Source organism: Ceratosolen solmsi, unplaced genomic scaffold, assembly GCF_000503995.2.
Source record: "Ceratosolen solmsi marchali unplaced genomic scaffold, CerSol_1.0 scaffold10, whole genome shotgun sequence".
Lineage (NCBI taxonomy): Eukaryota > Metazoa > Arthropoda > Insecta > Hymenoptera > Agaonidae > Ceratosolen > Ceratosolen solmsi.
Window position 1 is genome coordinate 23,011,083 of NW_011948412.1, and position 25,751 is coordinate 23,036,833.

General features: G+C 25.4%; 2 protein-coding genes across 2 annotated transcripts in view; both read right to left on the reverse strand.

The window, feature by feature from the left end:
- gogo (thrombospondin-1 like protein golden goal) overlaps positions 1–16,381 on the reverse strand; it is a 30,867-nt gene extending 14,486 nt beyond the window's left edge. Inside the window, exons 1-5 of the mRNA XM_011504506.1 lie at positions 16,081–16,381; positions 14,228–14,429; positions 11,037–11,258; positions 10,386–10,535; positions 8,729–9,095 (exon numbers count right to left, since the gene is read on the reverse strand). Coding sequence (XP_011502808.1) covers positions 8,729–9,095; positions 10,386–10,535; positions 11,037–11,258; positions 14,228–14,429; positions 16,081–16,322 — 1,183 coding nt within the window. The 5' untranslated portion in view covers positions 16,323–16,381. The remainder of the gene's footprint in view (positions 1–8,728; positions 9,096–10,385; positions 10,536–11,036; positions 11,259–14,227; positions 14,430–16,080) is intronic.
- An 8,180-nt stretch (positions 16,382–24,561) lies between these two features.
- Positions 24,562–25,071, reverse strand: LOC105366180 (uncharacterized). Its single transcript, XM_011504518.1, has one exon. The coding sequence runs from the start codon at positions 25,069–25,071 to the stop codon at positions 24,562–24,564; it is 510 nt and encodes a 169-aa protein (XP_011502820.1).
- Positions 25,072–25,751: the final 680 nt, after the last annotated feature.

Consider the following 25,751-nt stretch of genomic DNA (forward strand, 5'->3'; position numbering starts at 1 on the left):
TTTTAAACAGAAATCTTCATTTAAATAAAATTGTTTAATTCCAAATAACTCAATAACGAACATTTTTTTATAATCACTTTTATATCCACTATTTAAATAATCTTACTATTTATTTTTCTGTTCATGTCATGAAATGAAATTTTTTTTTAATTTCTAAAATTTTAAAAATAGTGGAAAACTAATAATAAATCAAATTATTATATATACGATTACTTTATTAATAAAAGTTTGTATTTTATTTAAAATATCCGTTATTTTTATTAGCGCCCATAAACTAAACTAAGCTGTATAGATTATAGTTTGGTATACATCATTAATCATTTATCATTTGCATCTAGAAAAAGATATTTTAAACATTTATCAATTTTTCATTTTATTAAAGTAATAACAAAAAAATAATAAGCATCATTTTATATTCTCTTTACTACTCAGTTCTATTCGTCTTCGTTATATCGCATCTAAGATTATTTTGAATTTTTTATGCTTCCAATGTAACATAAAGTGCAACCCCAATATACTATATGAACTATAGCAAGTAACATACTATATAAAACATATTACTATACATTTTGATCTAATAAGGTGCTTTGAAGTATATCGAGGACTGAAAAGGGAAAAGATCCTTTCGAAATAAGGTGCTTTCTAAATAGACGATTGTATTTCCTTTTTAAATTAGTTACTAATATTTGAAATACATGCTCGGTAATATTTCAATAAAACATGTTTGTATTTTATATAAATACAAAGTATAATTTTAAAAATAATATATAAAAATATTTCTATAATATAAAAGTATTATTATTCGTACGTATGGAATCGATTTTACAAACAAACGAATTATACGTATTTGTATAAACTATAAATTCTTACGTAAGATTAAACACGTATTAAGTAGAAATAAATATTTACTTAGGCATAGGAGCAATTTATGAAGTTTACTTAGTAAGATATTTAAACTGGAGATAATTATTAATGAGTATGATAAATAAAATATAAATTACTGTCAATATTATGACGTATTACACAACAATTCTTTTGGAGACTTAAAGAACAATTTGTTAAGATACTTTTCACTATATATAGTTAAAAACTGTTTTTAATTAAAGTGAATTAATTTATTATATAGACAGATTATTATATTTCAAATATTCAAAGGTAGGCCGTGCGAATTGTTTTTAATTTTAACTTCTCTTTAACGATTAGTTTGTTGATTGTTTATTTAGGTTTTATCAATGATAATTTACAACTAAAATTTAACTTCTACGTTTGTTTAAATATAATAGGTTAAAAATATGGTATAAATTTATTATGTAAGAAATAGATCATATACAAATATAATAAATCCAATAGGCTTTATTATTATTGTATCATATTTCAATAATTTATTTTTAACTACACTATTACACTAATTTTTACTATCAACTTTTTATTATTATTAAGGAAACATTGTAATGAAGATAAAGTAAAGATATTTGTAGTTTAACCTTTGTTTTTATTGGCAAAAGCAATCTGAAACAACAAATTTATTCTTGCATATTCTGAATAATGCAAGTGATAATAATAATATTTCTATAAAAAGTTGACTAAATCTATTGAATTTCAATTATTTATATAATTAATTTATGATTTTCATTACATTAGATTCTAATCAGATATAAATTAAACGTTAAGTAAAACATAACATAAACAGTTCTGTACGTAGTTGAAATTTTACTGAAATATTGTATGAAACATACAGTCCTGTATTTTATCATAAGTTTGCAAGTATTTTATGTTTTATTGCTTCATATTTTTTTATTTATACAAATATTTTATTTATTTTAATAAATAATTTTAATGAAACTAGGAAACTATGAAGAAATTAATTTTTTGGCAAATGTCAAATAGAATATGAAAGACAACTCTTTAGTTAATTATCTAAATTATTTTCTTTTTATTCAATAACATTTTATTATTGATTTTTGAGATTATCTATTCTCTTTATGAGTTATTCATACCTAAAGAACTGTATAAAAATAACCAATTTAAAGTAATTATACAGAGGTATTGAAAATAAGATGATCATTAACAGTAAATTATTTCAGTACTATAACTTGAATTTAGGAATATAATTATTTTAGGAATGTTTTTCGTTAAACTATCTATAAATATTGATAATTCACGAATAATTTAAATAAATAAAATTAGAACATAATAAAATATGAACGAGAATTGTTAATAAAAAAAAATTATTCCTTTGCGAATATAAAACAGTACATTTTTCTTACAATATTTACAATTCAATTCAAGTTAAGTTTTTGCAGAAACGCGTTTATTTAATTAAATCACAGAAAGTATAAAACAACTTGATTATTTGAAAATTATAAAAAAAAAAATGCATTTTCATTAACAAGAGCTCGAAATAATCCTACACTCCGCGATAATTTACGATCCATTGAATGAAGACAAGATGTTACAATGGCTTTCAGGCAAACAAAATGAAAATGTGAAAATAACCGACAGAAGTTGAGTCATAGTAGTGTCTAATAAGTTTAAATATTCTCTAATCAGTTTCATTGGAAACTCTTATTGATTAAAGATGAAATTGAATTTGGATGAAATAGCTAACAGGGTGTGATTGTGTCACAGAAATTGGCGATTCGCTAAAGAAATTAGTTATGGACATTTAAATGCAAATTTATTATTCATGAAATATGTAAATAATGGATAAAGCAAATTTAAGGATGTATCTTTTTTATACTTGTAATTCACTTTTTACACTATCGATCAGACAAAGAAGGAGGAAAGCTTACTTTTCGATGCGGATCGATTTTTGCTTTCTTTGTTTAACGCTAGATGAAAAAAATATTGACTAGATACTGATTTAGATTGTATCATATTATATGAGCTTAAGATTTTCATTCATTTAAAACGACTTTTAACAAAATATGAACTAAAATTGAAGGTTCTCTATAAAATATTCTTTTCTCCAGTACTTCATTATGCGTTGACGAAAAAATATATATTAGTAAAATATATTTCGTAAAACATACGAAAATTTAATTAAGAAATACTTCTATAAAGAAATTAGATATCTTATATATTAATTATTTGAAGATTACAAAAATATAAAAATCTTAATATAATAAAAACGTTGATATTATAATTATAATAAATTATTAATTTAAATTTTAACAAATTCTTTTTTAATATCTTTGCACGTTCATTTTTTAAATTAAAAATGTTTAATATATCTTTTCGTTAAACTATATTAATATATACATAATCGGATAATAATTTATATAATTTATATAATATTAATTTATATAATTCAAACTCTATTCATAACATAAAAATCATAATTGCATAATTGTGACTAATATTTTCTAAAATAGAAATGAATTAAATATTTAATCTGTAAAAAGAATACTTGCTTTAAACAACAAATTTACAGTGGCTGTTGAATTACAACCAAAATATAATGAAATAAAAATAAATTCTCATAATTAATTTAATCGGTAAGATTTTCTTAAAAATATAGAAAATTAAGTAGGAAACATAAAAAAAAATAAAAATATTGTAATATTCAAAAATATATTCAAGACAAATTGTCTCTAATTCAATTGACGAACGAATTGATTATTTGTAAAAATTTAAAAATATTATCAAATTATAAAAAGTTGATATTCATATGAATTTATACTGCATTTGCATCCTAAATAATTAAATTTTTGTATTTTGAAAGCCTTATTTATTATACATAATAATTTATGCACTTGTTATTATGGGAATTAATTTGCCCATAATGTAACTCTTTGTTATTATTAATAATTTAAAAATTATTGTAATGTAAATAAATACCTAGAAGTGTAGTGTGAGGCAAATACAAAAATACTTAAAGTAATTAAATAAGAAAATCTAGAAATCTACCTTTATCTTTATTTCAGAGGTAGTCGAAAAATTCACTTGGTTGAAATCGATTGAATAGATGTTTGCCAAATAGCTTTTGATTTCCTTACCCTGCCATATTCATTAATTTTATGTATACCCATTTATAAAAAATATTGAAAACGATCGTTATGTTCTAGTATTGAAAGCTTATTTACATATTCATGCAAATTGCTGACATTTGATAATAATTTTTGAAATCTTTCTTTTTAAATGATGGCAGCACTATTCAGTACAGTATTACAATTTCTAATTAAGAGCCTTTCAATAAATCAATTTTTTTTATTACATAAATTATCGTATTTTTATAAAGTGCTGAAAAATTAATATTAATACCAACAATGTAAGCAAAAGGATTTCTATTATATCGTAAACCATTTCATTTCCACAGTATAAGCGAATATTTTCCAAATTAGTGTTACACCATTAAAGAGTTTTTCATTTATTAAAAGTGAAACGATTCGCTGGTCTAATTTTATACTAAAGTATTCTATACTAAATTAAATAAATCTGGATGCTATTTTATTGTGTAATTCCCATTATCAATTTATCAAGTGTTCGATAATAAAATATCTCACTTAGTTTGTATAACTTCATTGAAATGAATAGTATTTTAAGGAAATTTTATTTTTTAATGAATTAAAATCGCATGAAACGTAATATCAACTTAAACCTTTCATTGAATTATAATCATCTTAAACATCAAGGCATACAAAATTATTAATATATCAAAATATGTATTTATTCTAAAAAAATCATTAACATTAATTGAGACAATATTTAGTTTAAATGAATAATTTATTAATATTCTAAATCATCTGAAAGGGCTCTAACATTACTTGTTATTAATTAGTTGTTTAAAACCTCATGTAAGTACTAATATTATTAATGAATACGGACAATTCAAAAAGTGCACGTAAAACAACATGAATATTAAATGTAATTTCGTATACGTCATTATTCATTACACCAATCAATATCTGAATAACAAAAGTAAAATTCACGAAATACTTTAATGCAATACATATTTCATACAAATTCATTGAGTATTTCATGCATATGTGATATAAAATTTGGCTAAATTACATTAATTTCATTACACTTGAACGATAGTTATATTAGTTATGCATGATGCAAAGTTTTTATTTAAAACTTCATAAAAAAATATACAGGTACTTAAGTATTTATTTAAAATTATAAAATAAAGTTAGTAAAGCTTTACTTTATGTATTTACTTTGCGTTAAACCATATACAAAAACATAAATATTTATTAACTGAATATGTATAATAATGGATTAATAAAATAAATTAATAAAATAAATAATAAAATAAACATAAATTATAATTTAATTAAAAATTTGTTTAATTATAAATAAAACTTCATACAATTCAATGAAAATTATTATAAACAAAATAATTTATGTATAATAAAGAGTTTATATATATATATATATATATATATATATAGATATATATAGATAGATAAATATGCTCCCAGTTTATATTCAGTATTTACATATTATTCATTGAAAATTTTAATCAATCAATTATTACTTTTATAATAATTTTCATAGTGAAAATATAGAGGGTTTACTGAGTTGACAAAATGAGTGCACCAGGAATTCCTAGTGATCCTTGGATGCATTTGAAAATTTGTTTGAATATAAAACAACATAGTTTGCTACAATATAATGTTTATGACAGCATACACATATTTGGAAAATTCGCGATTTTTAATTTATACTTTATATTTTATATAATTTGATATAATTTATTTTTTATATTTTTATATATTTGTATTTATTATATATAATGTTTATAAATTTAATTTATCTCAAATAAAAAATATTTTAAAAAGAGTAACCTACGTTTAAATTTAAGGAATAAAAAATAATAATTTAATATGTACAATAAAAAATGTTTTATCGAAGCAATTAAAATGAATTGTTTTGATATAAATAGTTAAAAATTTCGATTTTATAACTAATATTAGAATTTATTATTAGTGAAAATAGTGAAAAATATTTATTATTTTTTATATAAAATATCATTATTTTTTTTTATTGTAGATATCTGAAGAAAATATGCATTAGATTAAATAAAAACTTAATAACAAAAACGTTTTCAATTACTCTTATTCATCATTCTTCAAAAATATAAATTTTCTTTTATCATTTTATTACATCATAATAACTTTGAATAAAATTAATAGAAATAATGAAACGTTTTTTATAATTTGAATTCTAGCTTATAGAACATTATTAAAAGCTGTATTTGTCACTGAAGTTCGATAAATCCATATTGACTTCCGCTATTATGAGTGAAGTTTTTTAATTACTAATTGCTTTAATAATTGTAACCTTCGCAATTATATCAGCTTGCCTTCTTAACTGCCTGTATTATAAGAACTTATTTTCCTTTTTTTTTTAATCATATCTAGCATACTTTTAATAGATTTAAATCCTAGATTTTCTCGGTCGGTAAGTGATGTTGTTAATACGTATTTCTGTAAGTAAATGACAATATACTACAGAAGATGCATGTATCATCATTGCTATTCATTACAGACTTTCATATAGTTGAATATATAATAAATTACTTGTTGATGAAAGAATGGTCAAAACAATAATTGGTTAATTTGAAAACAACTTAAAAATTTGTCTTATTATTCAAGTGGTATAAGTATTATTTCATATTATTCTAATACAAAAGGTCATATTAATAAATTTAATTAATTAAATATTAAAATAAAACTTAATTCTATAAATTTTTAAATATCTTGGGACCACTTTCAGAGAACAAATTCATTCTATATATTATTGAATATAATTAATTAAAAATATTCTTAGAACTCTTTATCGAATACTAATTTTATCATTAATTAATTATTATATCTTATTAGGATTTATTCATTCATTATTAATATAAATAGTCAAAGAAAAATTATGTTATCTTGTTTAATTAATCTTTGTCTATACTTCTAGTGTGCCTATATTTATCTTGTCTATAAGTCTTGTCTATATTTCTAGTTTCATAAATATTTTTTGTCGTAACACATTTTACTAATAGAAAGCTAAATAATTATTGAATATTTTATCACTAACGAATTAATTTACATAAAACTATTGATATATATAGAAATTCAGTTTTCGTATCGAAATCTATGGGTAAGAATATTATTAAGATTATAGCAAACAAATCATCTTTATATAGCACATTAGCTTACAGAATTGCAAAGACTGATATACGTATAACAATTAAATTTCTTAAAAAAAAATTTAATTCAATTTTTAAAAATAAATAACTTGAATTTTAGATAATTTAATTTAATTGCTTTCACTCCTTAATATTTGTGAAAACTGCTATATCTTATAAATTTATATACTGCATATTCTAAATATATATAAATAAACATAATTTATAAGTTACATTATTAATTTCTAGATTATGATTTTATAAATTGTTTCTTTTATATATTATAAGAATATATATAATATAAGGAATATGAAATTACAATTATACGTAGAATTTATTAGTATATTTGATCAACTATAATTGGAAGTATAATTTATTATTGTAATACTTAATTTGAATCAATAATTGTTTTACATTTATTTAATTATGAAGTTAAATTTTCATGTCAAAACATAGAGAGAGTTTGATTGTAAACTTCAGAAACTATGTTTTTAAAAATTGATTAGCCATATTGATATATGAACTTTTGGAATATTTGTTATTTTTATTATTAATAATAGAAAAAGACGTAAAAAAAACTGTAACACGTTACATACTGGCAGAGCTTAATTAAAATTGAAGATTAAAACAAAAAAGGGAATTTTATGCTACAACTTTATTTATAAATAATTATTATAATGTAATTTGTAGGGATACCAATAATATATAATACTAATGAAATAAAGCGTGTTTGATTTTTATACATTTTTATAAATTTTTTTATATTTCTATTAAAAAGAAAATATTGATATCTTGTAGTCTATATAGAATGTTAATTAAATTAAATGGAACTATAGATTATCTATAAAAATTAAAAAATTGTAAGAATTATTATAATTCAATAAAATTTAAATCAATAAAAGTAACTGCAATGTATTTCGTAGTTGAAAAAATATTAATAATGAGTTTATATTTTAATTACATGCAATATATTTGTCATATATATAATATATTTATTTATATATAATTTAAGTCAAAGTTAACATTTGATTATTAAGTATTTCGTATTCGATTGATTATTATCCTTTACCAAATTTTGCAAAACGACAAAGAAAATTATATCCAAACACAAAATAGGATTGTTTACTGTCTTTATAATAATATGTATTCTTCTTCTAGAACTATAGATAAAAATTACTAATACCTTTGAGTATAAAGATGATTTTTATGAGTTAATTTTCAATTTATTTATTGAATATTACTTACAGAATATATAATAAACAATTAATAATCAGTATTTAACGGCTGAAAATTGAACAGTTTCAGTATTTATAAAAATAGATTCATAAATTATTATATAAATTTTGTTCACTTGTATTTGAATAAAAGTATCTATGGCATATTTGTTATTATCGCCTTAAAGCTTCAATTTATATTACATTATTATATTATACAAAAATTAAAAGAATCAAGAATAAATATTTGAAATATTTGATTTATGTAAGTAAATTCAATCTAATTTAAATAAAAAAATCACCGCATTCATAATGATTTTGGAGTGGAGCGAATATTCATGACTAATTATTAGAAAAGTCCATAATCAATAAATGAGCGATAATTACTGACCTTGTATGGGAAAGGTGGGTATGCAGTCGACGCGGACCTCGGACATAGCCCCATTGTAGGCCTGGCTGATGTAGACGAAACAGTACTCGACGTAGCGTTCGGTGAAGAGATCGCAGTCGAAAGTGAGCGTGTGCACACCCGCGGGCGCCTTGAGTTCTGCGACGTAGTGGAGACTCGAGGGCGGTGCCAGAGAGTCGACATCGGCCCGCAGTCGGCCGTACACGCGCACCCGATCACCCGCGAGTCGACAGGCCGGGTACTCGAACAACACCGAAACTCCACCCCCGCTTCGTCCGCTCCCGCCTCCTTCACATGGGTAGACCGAACGTGCATGCACGTTGAACACAAAAAGATCTGACCACTCCACCTGAGGAACATTCGTAGTATTATCAGATGACCATCCGTACCTCAGGGATTTTTTAATTCTGTTACTTACATAATTTGCTAAGAAAATCTATACTTTCAGCCGCTTGGAAACTCTGCCAAGCTTGAGGCTGTATCGCTTCGCCATACATTGAATGGTTAATTTTACATTTTATCTCTACATTCATTTTATTATACAGATATACGTTTAGCCCACCAATACATATTCATGAATATATAATAAATATGTTCAATATACCAAGTTTACGTTTGGTAAAGAGGCCTTGTCTATCCACAAAGTCAAACTGGGTTCAAGATAGACGATACTGTTAGTTTCGTTTTTTCGTAATACGTCAATAAAATGCAGGCTCCCAAATATCGTTTCCTTCGAGTTACTTTTAATTTTCGTAGTTTTCTATCTATTATCTTTCTTCTTAAATGCCAAATCTTTATTTATATAAAAAAATTACTAATCGATCATTTTTCATTTAATATTGAGAATGTAATAGTTCTGAAATTTCACAACAGGGAGCGAAAAATTCCATGATAAAATTCAAATATATAATCACGATGCATAAATTCTAGAAATAAAAGTCTCCGTATAAAATGTGCAGTTTGGCTATAATTTTTGTAATCTAATATTGTGTATGATATAATCTGAATGATTTGAACAAACAATAAGTTTAGCTCATCGGAAATTTCAGTAAAATTACTCCGACTCAATACATAAAAAATGATCGATTAGTAAATTTTTTTATAAGCTAATATTAAAGTTATGTATTTCATTTAATTGTCGAACGATGTTCAGACAGCACATGATACTGAAATTGATCTTGCGAGAGAAACCGAAGTTCAAAATCCAAACTGAAGCCACTAATTCATATTGCTTACTAATTAATTAATTTGATTATCTTTCTCAAGTGTCCTATCCTTTGCATTTACTTTTTACAATAAAACAAAGCGACAATTTTTATTGGCATAGTAGGTAAACGAATTATTTTATGGGCTATGTAATTTTTTAACGCTTTAAAATATAAATTAGATTTATGAAATTAACAGATTTTTAATAAATTTACAGATAAATAAAAAAATTTTTTTTAAATGATTAAAAAAAAAAGCTTATTAATAAATTATATATCATTATAAAACATAATACATATTAATATATTATAAGTTATATAATTATGTACAATAAATTACTTTTTCCCTAATTTTTTAGCATAAATTTTTTTATGAATTAATAATAGAATTTGATACCTGTGTAAAATGTGGTGTAATTTTAGTATTGTTATACCTTAATATAAGCGCTGGTGGTAGGCGCACTGGGGTTAGCATCAGAAGGTTTTAGCCTGAGGGCGTAGTGTCCGGCGAGGCCAAAAAAATCGCAACGTAAAGTGATGACCTTCTGCGTGGGAAAGCCTTTTATTTCTTCGGTGTAGAGCATCTGTAATGTGTCGCCAGTGTGTGATTAAATGCATTTTTCTTTTCTCATAATCACAGTGTGCATGACTTTGCAAAGTCTTGCATATTAGTTTGGATTGAAACGCGTTTATTCATAACGATCAGCTTTACTTTAATAAAATTTTAGAAAATTAAATTTCACACTACATAAGGGAATTGGAAGTAGTCACAATTATTTAAATATTTAATTATAATGTTAATTTTTGTAAAAAAAAACGCCAATCCCCACATACGATGTGAGTAAATTATAATGCAAATAAAACATTTTACTATAACATTTATTGAAGTACTATAATTCTACATAATGCATAATCAATAAGCAATTAATTAATTTTTTTAGTATTTTTCCAATAGTCTTTAGCAAGTTTCTTAAAACAAATTTGTTAAAATTTATTCTTATATTATCGTTCAAAGCAAAATTTTCAATACCAATCATAGAAATAAATTAATCATTTTGCAGAGTAAGAGTGTAAATGCAATTTACCTGCACGTGACTTCTGTTGCGAGGATCACAGGATAAGACGCTTGTGCCGCAGTAAATGAGCTGCACAGAGTAGGTCGGCACGGGTACACCGATTGACGGAGCGCACGATATGCCTGTGTATTCGAGAGTTGCGAGTACTGATTGACTGGGGTACGTGTCGAAATGCTGGGGTTCCAGGGCGAGCGACGGCGTTGGCCATCTCACGTCAAGAGTCGTGCGCATCTACGGCATAAGTGATGTGTTTTGTAACTTAAATGACAGTCTTGTCTACTCAAATTCGATTATTTTCTGAATTCCTATTTGCTCTATATTTATATTTGCTGCTTTCGCGAAAGCTTCATGTAATGCTTTAGCTTCAATTTTATCTACGAAAGCAATTATCATTAGCTTTCTTCCATTGTAGGTACTTGAACCATTACTATTGACACTTTCTAGTTGGTATCGTAATCTTTTTAAATATATATTTATACTTAAATATTCTTAACTATAGTTATTGTATGTAACAGGATTCAATAGTTTCATTAAATGTAGTTATGCATCAGCGTTTAATCATTTTTCGAACTTCGCTATTGTGTTTAATAACTGTTTGTTCAAGAATATAAGAAAACTCCCAGCTCATTAAACATCTGGAAAAATCGAGGTAAGTGTTCCGAAAAAGGGAACTCTCGCCTAGTGCAATCATACATATAACAAAACTACTCTTTATTGAATACATGTACTATCTTGTCCACTAGCCTGCAATCCTCCTATCAACATCGGGAGCTCACATCTAATCTTAGTTACTTGGCCCTCCTCGCCCGGTACACAATGTTTAAACACTTGTTTAATAACTATTGTATTTAAAACTTTTTAATATTATTATTAAATGATAAAATCAATTAAAAATTGTTTGTATTATTATTCAACTTATATTTTGTATTAATTGTAAATAAAATTTATATTTAAAGGATGTTTGACAGTTGTTTTCGACAATGTTAACATCTACAAATAGTTTTCATTAGATTGAAATTCAAACTACATATTATTTATTTATGAAACATTGACGCGATAAATGTTGCATAAATAAATTGTATACACAATCATTAGTAAAAATATAAATATATTGAAATACTAATTAAAATATTATTTGTATATTTTTAATAGCCATAAAAATATTTAGATAATATAATGATAAATAAATGATTTATAATTATTTAATTAATATTATTAATTTAATTATCATTAAAAATTTGTGAAATATCATATGTATATATAAAAAGAATTCTTTATTCCCCTTTTTGAAGAAAATTCTTCAGATGGTTTGTATGTGTTCAAACTGTTTTATATTACTCCAGTTAACTATGAGTTAAGTTAAACTGAATTAAATTAAAATTAATTAAACCAATAATTAAACAGTAACAAATTATTATGTATAATAATTAACTACAAATAGAAGTAGAAAAGTGATTTAAACTTTTATTCATTCAACATTAATTCTTTAAAACATTAATTTTTTAGCAGAATTTATTAAATTCTTTCTAAATTTTTAATAATGAAACTATAATATCAATTTGTTAAATTTGACGTATTCATCTTTTTTATAAAAATGTACTTTATTTTTATGACAGATGTAATTTATATTATAGAGATCATTTAATTATGTTGAATTCTCCAAATTTAAAAAATAAAATAATATAAGGAATAAAGTTTTTAAACTTATCTATAGTCACTGACGCTGAAAATATAATCAATTGTAAGTGAAATTTAGATAATAACATCTAGATGTTATACTATTCTATTGTAACATCTATATAATAAGTATTAATTTTATTCAATATAATAGATTTCATATTGTAATCAACTATTTATTTAGAGCCAAATATAAAATTATGGCTCCTTAAATAATTTATATTATTGTAAGTTTATTAATGCAATATGGTTTTAATAATATTAAAATGTACGGGCAATTTAAAGTACGTTTAAGCTTTATCAACACTACGGTGAATGTTGGGTAGGTGCGTATGCACGTTGGTGTAGGTAAGTACGCATATTTACATAAATGTAAAATGTTGCAAATGTGTAAGTACGTATGTGCACTGACAGCATAGGAATTTCCCAATGACTCATCAGAACGTGAATAAGTTAGCAAGGGTCCATATATCGTTATCGTCCAGACTGATGGATCATCCCTTCAACCATTCTGACTAATAAGTCGCACGGGCTTGATTGAGCTCTTGTCAACCGACTCCCTCTTCTCGCACAACGCATAGCATTTCGATATTTGTAAGGTAAGAATGTTTTATATTGTTGCACAAATAGCGATAGTGTCTGAATATACAATATAGGTTCAATTAGGTATTAGTTCAACTACAAGCCTAGTAATAATAGCATATTAGTACATTATGATATAACTTGTAAGTTTTATAATGCTATTATTTTTAAATTAGATCGCTATGCAATTAAAAATTATATTTAATTTTCATCATGATAGCATCATAAATACATTGATATAAAATTTTATTTTATACATAAAATATTATAAAATTTTATTATAATTTTTTATTTCTTCCTAAGTTAAAGAGTCCGATTTTTCATAGTGTAAAGTTAATTGAGTGTGGGTCTAAATATTACAATACAAATTAATTAAACATTTATAAATTTAAATATTATATCAAATTAAAATTTATTTTTACATAATAATAATTAAATTTGATATTTTCATTATATTTAGATAATAATTTATGTCAATTTTGAAATTTTCGGTAAAATAAAAGTAAAACTTAGTAACTTATTTTAACGAATGCTTTCATTATTATTTAATTATATTTTTACATGCGATTGATTTTAATTTGATAATGCTTAAGCAATATAATATTTAATTAATATTATAAGGCTTACCTAATTCTTCCATTTGTGTTTCATTCTCTTTCTGTATTTCTATTAAATTTTTGAGACTATTTTCTCAGTTATAAAAATTACGACTACTTTAATTGGATAAGTACGTACAATGTAACAAATTAAATTTCGATGAATAAAAAGCAGACAAATTTCCATAAAAAAACACTCTTAAAAATCTTCAACAGTCTCGCAATAATATATATTTCCGACAAGTTGGGTGAAGAGTTCACATGAATTTAAGAAAACGTTACATCTCTTAATCAATTAGAGATTTTAGTCAAAATCATGGAACTATTGACCAAAGGAACCATTACCTGTGAATCATGAAGGCTGATAGTATCTGTGAATCGGTTGGGAACCGGAGCTGACTTGTGTTGAAGCTGTAGAGAATAAGTTCCACCACGGGAGAAAAAGCCACATGGTATTATTAGCGAAACATTAACTCCGGCAATATTAGGCACGTCCACAGGCACCTCACCCACTAGCTCCGACGTGAAGCCATCTAGTCTTAGGATTCTGAAAGTAAGCACGTCTTTATCAAGTTTATGCTCTCTCTCTCTCTCTCTTTCTCTCTCTCTCTCTCTCTCTCTCTTTCTTCTCTCTACATGCTCCAATCTTATTATTATCATTTATTCATCGAGGTTTATTCAATAGTTACAAACATAAAAATTGCTATATTTAAATATTGAAAGAAAAAATATAGACTCACAGTTAAGTCTGAACGTAATAAATGACTAGATATAATACAAATTATATATTTCATGAACCTACAAAATTTAATTTGTATCTGTTTGAAAAATGTTTCTTAATCACTGTATTTATTCTGTTTTTATTTCTTCAAAGCATATTTAACCTAGTGTAAATTTAAATTCAAAAGTTAATTCCATTAAACTGACTCTTTTAACGATACCTGGACTTCAATTTTATCAGTCACTATTTTCTGATAAAAGTCGTTCTCTCCCAAACCAAGTGGATTTTACATGTTATTTTATCAGTCTATTTCAAAGTTTCTACTCGAATCGCTGGTAATGTTAGCACATCTACACCGAATAAGTTGTTCATCCTACGGTATATAAATTAATATAGAAACCTAAAGTTATTCATGGACTAAAATTCATTCTTGACTTTTGTTTAATTTACAAAAGAAAAGTATTAATGTTTGCTTCGTGAACCAATGTTAAGCGCTTTATGCACGGGCAGAAGTGTTAATGAAATTACAACAAACTTATTTATGATGATGAGTTCCATAGAATTAAATAAAATTAATCATAAAGCTCAAATATAAAACTGGAAATCCATAAATAAAAAATAAAAAAAATAATAAAAAATAAAAAATAAAAAATAAAAAAAAATAAAAAATGAAAAATAAAAAAAAAATAAAAAATGAAAAATAAAAAAATATCGAATTATAGACATAAATTGATATTGTACATTCGAATAATAATTAATTTTAATATTAATATTCTATACTTTTAATAAGCATTTATGACTTAATTATTTTTGAAACTTTTTAATAATTCTTATATTACTTAAACATTTAATTCTATTTTGTGTAAATCATCAATTATTAAATATAATTTAGTACAAATGCATGAATAAAGTTTTGAAATTATTTATAAAATTTTTATCCCTTTGTAAATTGTAAATGACTTCTTATACAAGGTAAATTTATAATAAAAAATAATAATGGTAATATATAATTATAACATATAAATTATAAAAGTATATTCCATAAATTGTAATGCCTCTTTGGCGTAGCTTACGTAAAATGGTAATAATTTAAAATTTAATATTATGCAAAAATCGTGTGTGTTCAACTAAAAACAAAAGTATGAAAAATTTTTAAATATTTAAAAAAAATATTTTTTTTATTTTTTACTACTTAGATTAATGTAAAATATATCTGATAATTTAAAAATATTATTATTTGTATGAAAACAGTATTATATAAATAAATACGAATTTGTTAATACTAATAAATTAACATAACATAAATCATGAATTAGATTGTATGTATTATGTATATTTATATTATTAATAAATTGTATATTAAAAATGTGAAATAACTTATAATTAACGTATTAAATATAATTTATCGACAGCTACTAGTTACTATAAGCTTCAATTACTAAAGCCTTAGATACTTTTAAATAAATATACAAATAACCTTAAGATAAAAGGATCCTGAATCCTCGATATTTGTTCGCTTTCAATACTGTAGTCTTCATCATCGACTTCCAAATCAATATCAACATCCTCATCTTCAACTGTTGTGAGAACTGAAATGGACGGTGTAGTCAAAGGATATGCTGATGGTAATTCGATTATAAGAACTCCAAGATCGCCAGACAAGGCTGTATGGGAAGCTGCCACTATAAGTCTTGGAGTTGATGTTTCCTCCAATGCCATAACGACAATTGGCCTTATCGGGGCTAAAAAACAGAAATAATAATAATAATTAATATCACTCTCTCCTACACTTATTTTATTTAACTTAAACTAAAATGAAAAAAAAATGAAAACAAAATGAAAACATTTGAAGTGAAAAAATAAAAGCTGATATGTTCAAAATATTATTTTAAAAGAGACTAATTTATGGAAGTAATTATCTTTTTACAGTTTCTTCATAAAAAAATTTTTCCATGTAATTCTTTTTTTTTTATTAACGATTAAAACATTTTAGTTTAAGACTTAGTGTTTTAGTATTTAAGCCTTAGTATTACAAATAATTTTGTGTCAATTTTTAAATATTTGTTACTACATAATGACGGCACTTAACTTCTGCATTAATAAACTAAATATTTATTTTATATAATTTGTAAAATTATCATCTATATAAATTATTAATGTTTATTGATTATTAATAATTTATTAATACAAACAGTTAATGCATATATTATGACTGTTAATTTGTTAGAAGCAAAGTTTTTACATAAAAGAATTTATTTACAATGTTACTGAGTCTAAAAATATTGATGTACAGAAATTTTAAATAATCAAAATTCAAGTATATATATTTTTTGAAAATAATATTTCTCATGGTTCAATATACTTAAAACAAAGTAATAAATTATTATTACTCAAGCAAATATTAAGCAATATTATTACTTATTTAAGCAAATATTAAGTTATGCATCAATTAAAATAAAGTTTACGTTAGTGTTATCTATTGCTAAAGGGTATGCATGGATGGATAAATGAATTTACTCTGAATTCATAACCATGTATCTCTCTCTCTCTCTCTCTCTCTCTCTCTCTGTCTATCTATCTATCTATCTATCTATCTATCTATCTACACACGCACACGCGCGCACATATATATATATATATATATATATATATATATATATATATTTGTACACAGCTATACATCTTCTCACTCTTACCCCCGTATAAGCTGATGTAGGTATCGATCATTTTTTTAAAGTCTGGTCTAATTTCTTTTAGTTTAAATAAAATAAAGATCTCGTAAATAGAAATTTTCTTAACTTGAAACATCAAATAGACACATGAAAAGTTTGTTATAAGCTTTGTAGCAAATGTTACATAAATTTAAACAACACAGATTGGTTAAACTAGACCTAAGCTTTGAACTTTACAAAAGAAATGAAATTTGGAACAACAAGTAGAAAAAAATATCCGCAATATTTTTAAAAGAAGCATTGTCCCTTCATTTTTCAATATCCATCCAATTAACCGTGCTAATATTTCATTAACGTGTGTTCTGTTATCTAAATAATATCGTTACAATTACCAGTAACTTTCAGTATTATTCTCAATCTAATTAGATGTTACATCATGTTTTGAGGCGAAACTGTAACTAAACTTAGAAAAATATTAATTTGGTTTGAAATAATAATAAAGGATCACGAATGAATTATAATACTTAAATAAATTAAGAGAAAATACTTTGAAGAATAATTTTCAATAATTTGCAAAAATTGTCTCGATAGACTTCGTATATCAATTGTCAGTCTTTCATTGTCAGGATTTATGCACAGCAATATTTATAATAACAGATTTATTTCTATATTATGATTACTTAAACATATTACAGCCATTTATTTTATTCTTGAAAACCTAGAGCATTATCTAAAAAGTACACACCTTTCCCATTTTCAAATTATGAAATTATTATATTTATTTCTATATTATTAATTTTTAAATATGTTACTATCAATTAATTTAGTTTTCTAAAGAAATAGCATTATCTATCAAATTATGCTATCTTCCGCATTTTTAAATGAGTAAACTATTATCATCAGTATCTCGAAGGATTCGCTTTGTTCTAATGATGGATCTTTCCTAGCCTGAGCCGAGTTTTTACTAACTTACTTCCACGTCTATGAAACTATCCGTAATGAGAACTACCGTCGAATTCGCTATTATATATAAATATATATATATATATATATATATATATATGTATATATTTACATGCTATATCAGCATATACTATTATATTTACTATTATCTTTAAAAAATTCACCAATTTTGTAAAATACGTAATGCTTTCTTTATAATTAGTTTATAATTATAAGTTGAGATTTCATTCAGTTCATTACTTATTTAGTTATTTGAGCATATACAAATATAAGTGAAAAATGTAAATTCAAATATTTATGTATTTAAACCATATTGATCTACTTAGAGTTTTAATTAATTTATACATTTGCATAATTTTATAATTTAATTTAAAATATGTATATGATTGTATGGTTAATAAACTAAATGTTGATATAATTCTGTTAATTATATATATAAATAAACTATAGTATCTAACTTTGTACACAATCCATGTTAACATATATATAGAATAATTTACTTAATTAATAAGCGAGCCCCTAAATATCTATTTATTTTCATAATAACTATCAGTATATTGGAGTTTTTAGTCTGACTTCTAATTAATCTAAAGTTAGTACAATATTTATCACGCTAAATTCACTGTCTCGGGTACGCATTAAAAAGTATGATTGAAGAAATTATGAATTATGATAATATAATTCTCAATATAATTCTCAATATAATTCTCAATATAATACACGTTTTTCTTTGTGAGTCTTACCAATCGATGCTTCTATACAAATACCTTTGTGAATACACGTTTTTCTTTGTGAGTCTTACCAATCGATGCTTCTATAACGTCGATTTCAATGAGCAAAATAAAAAATACGACTAGCGTTTCATTTCCATGACTGAAAAATACAGTGCAACAAAGTTAATTATTGTAATAAGATATACGTGCGTATGCGAAATATTACGTAACTAGATTAGTACACATTCGATGTAACTGCTCATGCCGGCACATTGAGGGAACTCTGTTATTTTTGCTTTCAACTCGACGACGTCCAACTTTATGCTTATATATTACACAAACTCTCGGAAGTTCTTACGAACTCTTAAGCGGAAGCATGCTTCAATCTTTATTCTTCTCTCTCTCTCTCTCTCTCTCTCTCTCTCGCTCTTCTATTTAATTATCTAGCCATAATTCTCTTTTGTATAACGTTTTATTAAAAAATACATGAAAAATAAATAGGTTAAATAAACGCATGTATTTACTCATCATTTGAAGCTTCATGTATAGGTATCTAATATCCGTGAATTTGGATATTGATATATAATTGGATGCTATTGCATTTAAATAAGAAAGTTTATAAATTTGAAAATAAACTATTCTTTAAAATACAAATAAATAAAATAATTGCAATAATTCTATATAAATATTCAAAAAGTGAGAGGGATATAAAAATAAAATCAAGAAACTAAAGTTAATTCTACTAAAGAGTAGACAATAATGCATAACAAAGTTTAATCTATTGCTAAACAAAATTTATTCACAACTCATTCAAAATTTATTTTTACATAAATATAAATGATATTATAATAATTAAAAAAATATATTATATTTAAAATGATCAAACTTTAATTAATTATGCAAATAGAAAATTAAATGCTAAACAAATATTCTACGCTACTTAAATTATCAATTTTATTCTTTTAAGAGAATTTGTAACTGCTTTAGATATATTTAACTCAGTGTATAAATATTTAAATTTAAATATTTCTTATCACAAAATAATTATATTTATTAATTGATTAATATAAATAAATTCAATATATTTAATCATTATAAGTATCTGTTTTAATTAAAAATCAAACAATAACTGCAATATCATACAAACATACAAACAACATACAAACATTAAAAATTCCATTATTATGTATAATTGGTTTCTTTATTTCATAAACTTTTAAAACTAAAAACCAAAATAATTAAATATTAAATACAATCGTAGTTGTTTCCTTCTTAATAGGCCATTGCAATTTTTCGTTCTATTCTGAAATATATTTTTATTAATTATGAATTTAAGATTTTATAATAAGATGGTACAATTTCGCAAATAATTTTCTCAAAATATATTTCTCAAAATGAAACACATTACCGAGTAACTGATTTTTTGGCACAAGTCATATATCGTGATTAAATTAAATACTTTTCAATATATGATTCTAACAGTAATTTTCATGATCTGTACAATATTCTAAACATCATTTGACTATTATTATTCTTCTCTCTCCAGTAAAGTTTTACTAAATATAAAAAAAGAATATTTGTATGACTACCAATTGAACGATTTGTTATTCAAATTTAGATAATAGAACGAATAAATAAAATTAAATTTATAAGAACCATAAATTTTAAGATAAGAAAAGGAAAGTACTTGAAGAGTAATGAATTTTGACAAGTAGTTAGTTAATTTGAGCATTTTCTCTTTCACTTTATTATGTTTCGAATTACTATATATACATAATGCTGTTGAATATATTTAACAACATGAATTTCGAATACATAACTACCATACATTATTATTAATCATTTTTATAATTCTATTCCTGCATAAATAAAAGGCACTTTTAATATTGTATTTTATATATTCAACCATAAAGTTAAGCCTATTTTATTTTTTAATTTTAATGTAGCTTCTCATACAATAATAGCTGACTGAGTTAAAGGAGAACTAAATATTACGATAGATAGAAAGCAAAATAAAAGAATGTGGAAGAAATCGTACGTAAAACGTTTTGAAAAATGGTAAGTTCATTCGGCTATATTGTATTAGTCGTTTTCCATGATTATATTAATTGTTGACAGTTATAATAGTTCACAACATTTGTTTCTCTGAATCTCTTCTTTGAGACATTCCCATTTCAGCTATGTGTAATGGTAAACTGAGATTTTTAAGCGGAATGCATAGATGCATTTTTGAAATAAAAAAATTATTAATATTACTGTGAAACAAAAAAGTTCAAATTGGTATTTTATTATATAGTAATAAAAAATTTAATTTTACGGTCTATTCAATTTTTAAGATATTGTCCTTTTTATATATTTATTTCAACACAAAGATTTGCATGAAACATCATTATAAAAGTATATGACAATAAATTTATATGCAGATAGATATATATATATATATATATATATATATATATATATGCAGATATATATATTTGTTGTTGTTATTAAGTTTCATATGTTATGTATATAGAGAACAGTTCTTATAAACAAACATTTTTATTATTTCATATTAATATCTTTAATTTATAAATATATCTTAATCGTTGTATTAGATTTATGATATAATTTAGCTTATTATCAAATTCATTAAGAAAACACACTCTTTTAAAAAGATTGCTCATATAACTAATTTTGAAGAAATACCAAATGCATGGAAAGAAGAGATGATTATCAAAGAACCAAGATTATTCTGAAAGTTATTGAAAATGACAATAATCTTCTTATTTTCTAAAGGCATAACGGAATATGTATTTCATTGTATTAATTTAATCGTTACCGAGATAATCATTCTAATCTAATTGTGATAAAAATTCAATTCTACTAATATATTATACAATAAATATATAGTAAAGGACATTATTCTTATTCGGTTGGATTTTATTTAGTTAATTTTTATTTAACTGCGCGGTTACCAGTAATCAGAAATGACATGCACACAATGTATGAAATTGTAGAATGCATATAACTAATGATATATTAACCTATAATTAATATTATCATATTATGAAAATTAAAAAATAGTAAATTTCAGTTTGATAGAAAATAATTTTATTATGTTAAGCTATATAATAGAAAAAAATAATAGTTTTTTTTATTAAATAATTGCTAAGTTACAACAAACATAAAAGTTCTATATCAAATTCATATGCTATATTATTTAACTTTTATTCTGATTTAGTGCTCTGCACAAAACTAATTGTGTAGAAGCAATCATAAATAATAAATAAAAGATTATCTGATCAACTATAATGATGTTTTAAATGAAATTGCAATTCAAAATTGTATTCATAAATAGTATTGGACAAAGTGTACAGAGCTTATTAATATAATGTGAATTATAGAATACAATTTACAAATTAAAAATTAATTTAAAATTTTTTATCTTTAATATATTAGTATTAATCAAAACAAAATTAAAATAAAAAATAGTTTATTTTATAATTTTCAATATTCTGAACATTTAAAAAGTTTTATATTATTATTTTACAATTTTATTTAGCATAAAATTTTTTAATTGTTTACTAAATAGTCTGAATTATATTATTAATTTAATACAAATAATAACAAGTAATAAATAATTTTACTTTTACAATGTTTTGTGAAATTAATAATTAAGTTAATTATTAGCTCATTCCTGTGGAAAATATACATATGTGAATAATTAAGGTACTTCAATATACTCTCTATTCTACAAAAAACATGAAAGTTCTGTAAATAGATTTTCAATTTCTAATTTATTATTGATATTACTGATATTTTAATACTCTTTACAAAATATTATTAATTTGCAATTGAATAGAAAGGTATCTTTAATATGAATGATATTTAATAACATTGCAGTATATAATACATATAGTATATGTTATTAATTAGTTATTAAAGAAGAAATTATAAAATTTATCTAATAGAAGATTGTACTGATTAATTGTAATATAATACATTATATTAATATTAAATTGAAATATTATAAATAAAATATTAAATATATATATTGTCTGAGATCATACTAAAAAAGCTTCCCTGAGATGGTGAAGGGAGGCTTGCTGGCAAGTGGAATGGACAATGCAATAATTCAATACTGCCTTTATATAAGTTGATTTTCCCTTTTATTGAATATAATAAATAATGAATAGTTAATAATCTATGAATATCGAATGAGTGTATGATAGAATAAATAGGTGAGAGTTTCTTCAGCTAATATGAGTGATGATAATCTTATAAGTGTATACTTGTGGTATGGTACGTAATTGACGCCACCGATTGCCACGACCGATACGCTGAAGAGACCTGGGTGGTGGAGTTGGTATGTAACGTCACTGTTGAGGAGAATTGATGCCGCCTTTGCCGCTACCGATGAGTTGGAGAGGCTTGAGTTGGGTACTGGTGTATGACGTCACTGATGAGGAGAATTGATGTCGCCGTTGCCGCTACCGATGAGCTGGAGAGGCTTGAGTGGGGCGCTGGTGTATGACGTTCACTGACGAATGGCAATGATGCCTTGGTTTTGGTATTACTGCTTACTTAGTTCACGGAGTCGTGTTTTAATAGCGTGTGTAATAGCGTAGCTTACGTGTGTGGAGTCGATTTCGGTTGTATTGATGATACGTAAGGACGTGTGTAATAGCGTAGCTTACGTGTATGGAGATAGATCGGTGTGTATTGGATGCGATCTCTATATAAGTGGTATTTGACTTGTAGGAAAACGATTTGTGTGAATTTAAGGCGATTTCTGTGTATATGGGATTGACTTGTAGAACAATAATTTGATCTTGATGATTGCTTGATTGAACTAGTATGAGGATGAGACCGTCATGTACAGCTCCTTAAATATTCTCGTATAAACAAGCTGCGCCGAAAGTGCATCGGTGGCCGTTGCTATGCCGATATTTGTCGTAACGTCAACAGAGCATAGCCTCGTAGAGTTCATTTGTTATTACTTTTGGAATTATAGTAGTATATTCGAGTTTTTCTGTATAGTATTTTTTGAATTCGTTAGTCAGTTTTTACAAAACAAATGCTCGCGCGCTCATACCTCTCCCACTTTTTATTTTGCTTAGAAATTACTGCAATCCGTAACATTCCGCCCGCCATCATAAATTTATTGATGATTGATATCTGTATCTTCGATGGGAACTGGCAATGGAGAAAGAATGTGAATTGGTCTTGAAATTATTGAAGAAGTGGTTTTTAATGTCATTGCTCTAGTTAGTCCATCCTTTCCAGGGTGCAGTTTTATGACTCTAGCTAGCGGCCACTTGTATTGTGGTTGGCGTTGATCTGTGATGAGAACTAGTGATCCAACCCTGATCGTGTTGCTTGGGTGATGCCACTTAGAGGTTGAAAGGAATTGCTGTATGTAATGTTTTTTCTATTGCTTCCAGAATCGTTGAACTCGTTGTTGTATGAATTGCCACCTTGACATTATTGACGCGTTATGATCACTTGTAGATGAGTCAGGAATTGTGTTGAGGGGTTTTCCTATGAGGAAATGACCTGGAGTAAGTGCAGAGCAGTCATTAGGGGCGTCCGTCAATGGGTATATTGGGCGTGAGTTTAGAATGGCCTCTATCTGGTTAGTAATGTGTTGATTTCTTCAATGGTGAATGATGCTTCTCTTGTTGTTCGACTGATATTGAACTTGATTGACTTCATTGCTGCTTCCCATTTTCCTCCCATGTGGGGTGCTGCAGGTGGGTTAAATTCCCACTGCGCGTGGTCATTCATGAGTGTGGTTGTAATGTGGTGGTGTTCCTTCGTGTGTTGGATGAAAAGTTTTTTTAATTCCTTGTCAGCTCCGATGAATGTCGTTCCGCAGTCAGAGTGCATGACCTGTGGAATGCCCCTGCGACTTGTAAATCTTCGGTAAGCTGCAATGAATCCCTTTGCCGAATAATCACCTACCACTTCAATGTGTATTGCGGAGGTTGCGAGGCACACAAATACGCAAATCCAGGCCTTGTAAGTTTTTGCTCCTCTACCCTTCCAAGTTTTTATGGTAATGGGACCAGCGTAATCTACTCCAGTGTGTGTGAATGGTCGTGATCGCGTTACTCTTGAGGCGGGTAATTGTCCCATTAGTTGGCTGGCAAGGATTCCTCTTTGTTTAGCACAAGTAACGCATCGAAGGATGTATGATTTTACCGCTGATCTTCCTCCTATGATCCAGTAATGTTGTCGTGTGTATGACAGTGTAATTTGGGTGCCTCCATGAAGTGTTCTAAGGTGTGCTTGTTCGATTATGAGGTTCGTGAGTTGTGACTGTTTTGGGAGAATGGCTGGATGTTTTCTGTTTTCTGATATTGCCGCTTTCGTTAGTCGTCCACCAACTCTTATGATTCCGTGTGTGTCTATGTAGGCGGTGAATCGATGGAATGCGTGTGATGGGGTCAGGCCTGTTGTTTGCATTGTTTATAATTCTTGGGCTAGGTGTGCCCTTTGGGTTAGTCGTATCCATTGTGTTCTGGCCTGATTTAATTCATCACGTGTGAGTTGGTTTGTAGGAGGGCGTTTTCTTTTTAGGCATGCGATGAAGCTGATGCATGTTGCAGTTATTCTTAGTAGCTCATTCAATGTTGGGTACTTGTAAACAATGTCCCAGTCGTATTCCGACGTTTTGATAGTGGCGATTAATGAGATGCTTGGACGGGCGTCCTGGTCGCATTGGTCTTCTTTGTCAATGGGTTGTGTTGGTCACGAATTTGGAGTTGTTGTCCATGAGCGACCAGTCCACCATAAAGGGTGTGTTTTGAGTTGTT